General features: G+C 34.6%; 1 protein-coding gene across 1 annotated transcript in view; it reads right to left on the bottom strand.

Moving 5' to 3' along the window:
• LOC115217512 (EGF-like and EMI domain-containing protein 1) overlaps window positions 1-5402 on the bottom strand; it is a 24387-nt gene extending 18985 nt beyond the window's left edge. The window contains exon 1 of the mRNA XM_029787235.2: window positions 5269-5402. Coding sequence (XP_029643095.1) covers window positions 5269-5330 — 62 coding nt within the window. The 5' untranslated portion in view covers window positions 5331-5402. The remainder of the gene's footprint in view (window positions 1-5268) is intronic.
• Between the last annotated feature and the right edge of the window lie 424 nt (window positions 5403-5826).

Genomic DNA, 5826 nt, shown 5'->3' with positions numbered 1-5826 from the left:
GTATGTATGTATGTATGTATATCCATATGTGTATGTGTGTGTGTGTAGGCACATGTGTGAATGTGCATTTGTATGTGTAGGTGAATGTCCATAAATGTGGATATTTCACACTTGAACAAAGCAGTAGCGATTTCAAGAATCCTTTTTCAACATTATCATCAATTCCTCAGGTCTTGCAGAGACTTCACAAACAAGTTAAAAACAAATAAACAAACAAAAAAACCCTTACTCACAAGCAATTAAGGGTTGATGGCTGGGAGAGCATCCAGTTGTTATAAATCATGATTCTAGCCACTTCATATCCAAAGCCATGCTAGTATGGATAAAACACGCCTTAAACAAACAAACACCCTTCTGGGCAGGGTGAAATTTTTTTCCCACTAGAGTTCCGGACCCTGGTTAGGAACTCATTTGCATACAGCCAATCAGAGCTCAACTATCAAACTAGTGTCCACCTAGTCACGAAAGTACTCTGGTTGAGTTCAGTGGAAAATGTGTGATATAGTAAAATCTAACTTTTCTAAATGGCTTAACAGGTGTGACAAATATGAAATTTAGTGTATAAAGCGAATGGAGAGCTGCTCACTGATGATGCCATAAGTGATGCCAATTTGAGTAATTTACTAGAAAATGTAAATGAGTGTAGTTTCCTAATTTTTTTTATTGATTTTGTACATTCCTAATTTAAAATGTTGGTGGTGATCTGGAAACATCGTAATCAATATAGTGTTTTGTGTCCCCCTTGTATATATCAATGGGTACATGCAGTATCACCAATCTCAGTCTGAGCATAGGTACCTAATGTTGTCTCTATATATATGAAACTGAAGTTGTCTGTGTATGGCAGGTTTGGTAGCCTTCAACTAACACCATCTCCTCTGAGACCCTGCAGTGCAAGTTGACCAAAATTGAGAGTATGATAGAAGAAGGCTTGCTCTTCCTTCCGTAGAAGGAAAAATTCAAATCGGACCATGTTAACACCAAAAATTATTTACATCAAAAAGGTGCTTTTTTTTTCTATGAAAATCCCTACTTTTTACCATATTTTTTTACTGTTGTGTCACCATTTTGCGGTGTATTTCAACCAGAAAAATGTTCACTTAAAGAGAATAACAAGCTACATAATGCAAAATTTTTACTTTCCAAGAATTCCAATTCTAAAGGGTCGAAACAAACCCGAGCAACGCTGGGCGATACTGCTAGTCTCCATATAGAGATGATGCTCAATTTATCTATGAGGATGGTGTGGGGGTGGGGAAAGGGGGTATGTGGTTCTTACGTGAAACCTGCTATGCTGTACTCACAGAGTGGCATACACGTTTCTATGCCTGGCTGGTTGTACTGCAGTAGTACACACTATGTGGATTATCAAGGTGAGCTCTGATTGGCTGTATGCAAATGAGTTCATTACTGGGGTCCGGAACCCTCGTGGGAAAAAAAAAATTAGCTTCCAGCAGGTGGGGTTAGGGACCAATCAAATAAATACTGGCTGATTCAGTTTAATCAGCCATACCCCTCCTTCCCTACAGAATGTTTGGCCTTGTGTCCATGTCAGAGTTTATTGTTATAGTCAAAAGAATGTGTAAATTGTTAAAGTACAATAACAACGTTCAGTGACATCTCATAAACATACAGAAGTCTTAGAGATGTATGCACATTGAAACATACACAAGTACTCATCCACATACATATACTGATATGCATGCGCAGAAAATATAGACACACACACACACTAGACAACCACACATACACACAAGCACACATATACAGGAGACTCATGCATACAGATACATATATATGCAGACACAAATACATATATGTGTATTAAAACGGGTGCACATACAGACATACACACATATGCACAGACTTACACATTTACAAACATAAGGCCACAGCACACAAACATACACAAATGTATGCTCGCTTACAGACATACACATGAATACACACACTGCCACAAATAAACTCACACTTATTCAAACACACACACATACACATACACACACATATTCACCCAAATGCATACTCACAAATTCTCTTACACACACATGCACACACATACACACACATATGCACATACACAAATCATACAAACTCATAAATTCACACACACACACACACACACACACATACACACATACACATGCACACACAAATCACACCAACGCATACAGATTCTCACAGACACACACAAACACATACAAAAATTACCCAAACACATACAAATTCTCTCTCACACACATGCACACACATATACACATATGCACATACATAAGTCACACAAACACATTCTCATAAATTCACACACACACACACACGTAAATGAACATAGCCAAACTTAACAGTAACAACATCAGTAACAATAACAACAACAACAACATCTGAGCTACACCAAAATCACTGACAGATTGACAGTTATGTACTGTCAGAAATAATATTGTTATTATTTGTAGCATTATTCTGTTATTTTGCTATTCTGTCATTACACCATGGCCATGCTGGGGCACACCTTCAAAGATTTTTAGTTGATCACATTGCCCCCAGTTGACTATAAATAACAACAACAATAATGATAATAATAATCCTTTCTGTTTTAGGCACAAGGCTTGAAATTTGGGGGTAAGGAATAGTTGATAACATCGACCCCAGCACTCAAGTGGTACTCATTTTATCGACTCTGAAAGGATGAAAGGCAAAGTGGACCTCGGGAGAATTTGAACTCAGAATTTAGCAATGAGTGAAATACATGCTAAGGATTCTGCCAGCTCATTGCCTATAATAATAATAATAATAATAATAATAATAATAATAATAATAATGATACTTTCTATTAAAGGCAAAAACCCTGAAATTTGTGGGGAGGGGACTAGTCGATTACGTTGACCCTAGTGTTTCACTGATACTTAATTTATTGACCCGAAAGGATGAAAGGCAAAGTCGACCTCAACAAAATTTGAAATCAGAATGTAAGGACAGATGAAATACTGATAAGCATTTTGCCTGGCATGCTAATTATTCTGCCAGCTCACAGCCTTAATAATGATAACAATAACAATAATAATAATAATGATGATGATAATAATAATAATGATAATAATGATGATGATAATAATAATAATAATATGATAATAATAATCCTTTCTGTTTTAGGCACAAGGCTTGAAATTTGGGGGTAAGGAATAGTTGATAACATCGACCCCAGCACTCAAGTGGTACTCATTTTATCGACTCTGAAAGGATGAAAGGCAAAGTGGACTCGGGAGAATTTGAACTCAGAATTTAGCAATGAGTGAAATACATGCTAAGGATTCTGCCAGCTCATTGCCTATAATAATAATAATAATAATAATAATAATAATAATAATAATAATGATACTTTCTATTAAAGGCAAAAACCCTGAAATTTGTGGGGAGGGGACTAGTCGATTACGTTGACCCTAGTGTTCACTGATACTTAATTTATTGACCCGAAAGGATGAAAGGCAAAGTCAACCTTAGCGGAATTTGAACTCAGAATGTAACAACAGATGAAATACCGCTAAGCATTTCACCCGGCATGCTAACAACTCTGCCAGCTCACCACCCTAATAATAATAATAATGATAATAATAATAAAATAATAATAATAATGATGATGATAATAATAATAATGATAATAATGATGATGATAATAATAATAATAATAATAATAATAATAATAATAATAATGATAATAATAATAATAATAATAATAATAATAATGGGCTACATCAAATATTCTGCTCAATACCACAGGTTTGCTTGTCAGTTGTTTGACCATAACCAGTTGACCATGTCCCTTAGTGGTTGACGATATGTGCATCTCTGATCATAAGCAGAAGTAGTGGGGGACCATCATAGCCGTGTGTTGAAAGGAATTCTTAGAGGTTTGGATAATTCACCTTTGGAAACACGGGTAATTTGTTCAACATCCTTAAGCAATCCTTATTCAGGGACCTTTTAAGCGGGATGAGCTACTTGACCAGAAGAAAATTCTAACTGGGCCCCACCTGCAAGGTCATGTGCTGTTTATCTTGATATGAGATCACTATGTCATGCACATATGGTTGTGATGCATGTGCCTGATATACCCTTATCAGACGGATAGTCATGATGAGTATACTGGGCATCGTATATTTTACCCCACTGCTCTCTCACTCAATAAGAATAATAATAATAATAATGATAATAATAATAATAATAATAATAATAATAATAATAATAATAATAATAATAATAATAATAATAATACGCACTGCTCTCTCACTCAATAATAATAATAATAATAATAATAATAATAATAATAATAATGGTTTCAAATTTTGTCACAGTGGCTGTAATTTTGGCAGTGGGAATGAGTAGATCACATTGACCCCAATGTCCAACAGGTGCTTATTTTATCAACTCTGAAAGGATGAAAGGCAAAGTCAACCTTAGCGGAATTTGAACTCAGAATGTAACAACAGATGAAATACCGCTAAGCATTTCACCCGGCATGCTAACAACTCTGCCAGCTCACCACCCTAATAATAATAATAATAATAATAATAATAATAATAATAATAATAATAATAATAATAATTCTTTCTACTATAGGTACAAGGCCTGAAATTTGGTGGAAGGGATAGTTAATTACATCAACCACAGTACACAACTGGTACTTTCTTTATTGACCCCGAAAGGATAAAAGGCAAAGTCAGTCTCAGCAGAATTTGAACTCAACTCAGAACATAAGAACACACGAAATGCTGCTAAGCATTTTGCCCAGCATGCTAACAAGTCTGCCAGCTCACTGCTTTAATGACAAATAATGCTATATAAGTGATGTTGCATGCCCCTGCTCCTTTAACCCACAAATAGTCAAGAAAGAAGGTGAAAAAAATAGACATATATAACCCTGTTAAATATGAAATAGCCCAACTATGGAAAATGAAGAAGGTGAAGATAGTGTCAATTGCTGTTGGGTCGTTGTGGACAGTATCAGAAGGCATTGAAAGGAATATAAAGGAAATCAGAATAGAGTGCTCAGTAGGTTTATTACAAATGGTTTGCCTCTTTGGCATAGCCAGAATCATCAGGAAAGTATTAGCTGAAAAGAACAGATAGCATGGTATCCTAGGCTGCACATAGCAGCCCGCTACACATGCAAGAGTCCAGGATTTTCAATGAAACCTGAGTTAAAAGAATAATAATAATGATAATAATAATTACCACAAGAAGCAAAACAAATAATAATTATAAGCATCAAACCTTGTTAAGGAATTCCTTGTAAGAACCAGGCCGGCAAAGATGAATAAGAATAAATTTGACATGACGAAATAAAAGAATGGGAAAGAGAGAAGCAGAGCTAGAAAGATATAAAGAGGAAAGACAGAGAGAGAGAGAGAGAAACTGTGACATATCTATATCTATATATCTATACACACACACACACACACACACACATATATGTATACTTACACATACATATATATATATATATGTGTGTATATATATATATATATATATATATATATATATTATATATATATATATATATATATATATATATATATATTATATATATATATATATATATATATATTATATATATATATTTATTTATTATATATATATATTTATTTATTTATATATATATATAGGGAGAGAGAGAGAGAGAGAGAGAGAGAGAGACAGGGGCAGAGAGAAAGAGAGCGGTGATAGAGGGAGAGAACAATTGGTTTAAATGGTGGCTGTCAAATCTGTCAAATTTAGAGTTAAGGAAGTGTATGCATGTGTGTGTATGTGTGTGTGTTTGTTTATCTACAT

Source organism: Octopus sinensis, linkage group LG11 (assembly GCF_006345805.1).
Source record: "Octopus sinensis linkage group LG11, ASM634580v1, whole genome shotgun sequence".
Taxonomy (NCBI): Eukaryota; Metazoa; Mollusca; class Cephalopoda; order Octopoda; family Octopodidae; genus Octopus; species Octopus sinensis.
This window is presented reverse-complemented; position numbering and strand designations above follow the sequence as displayed.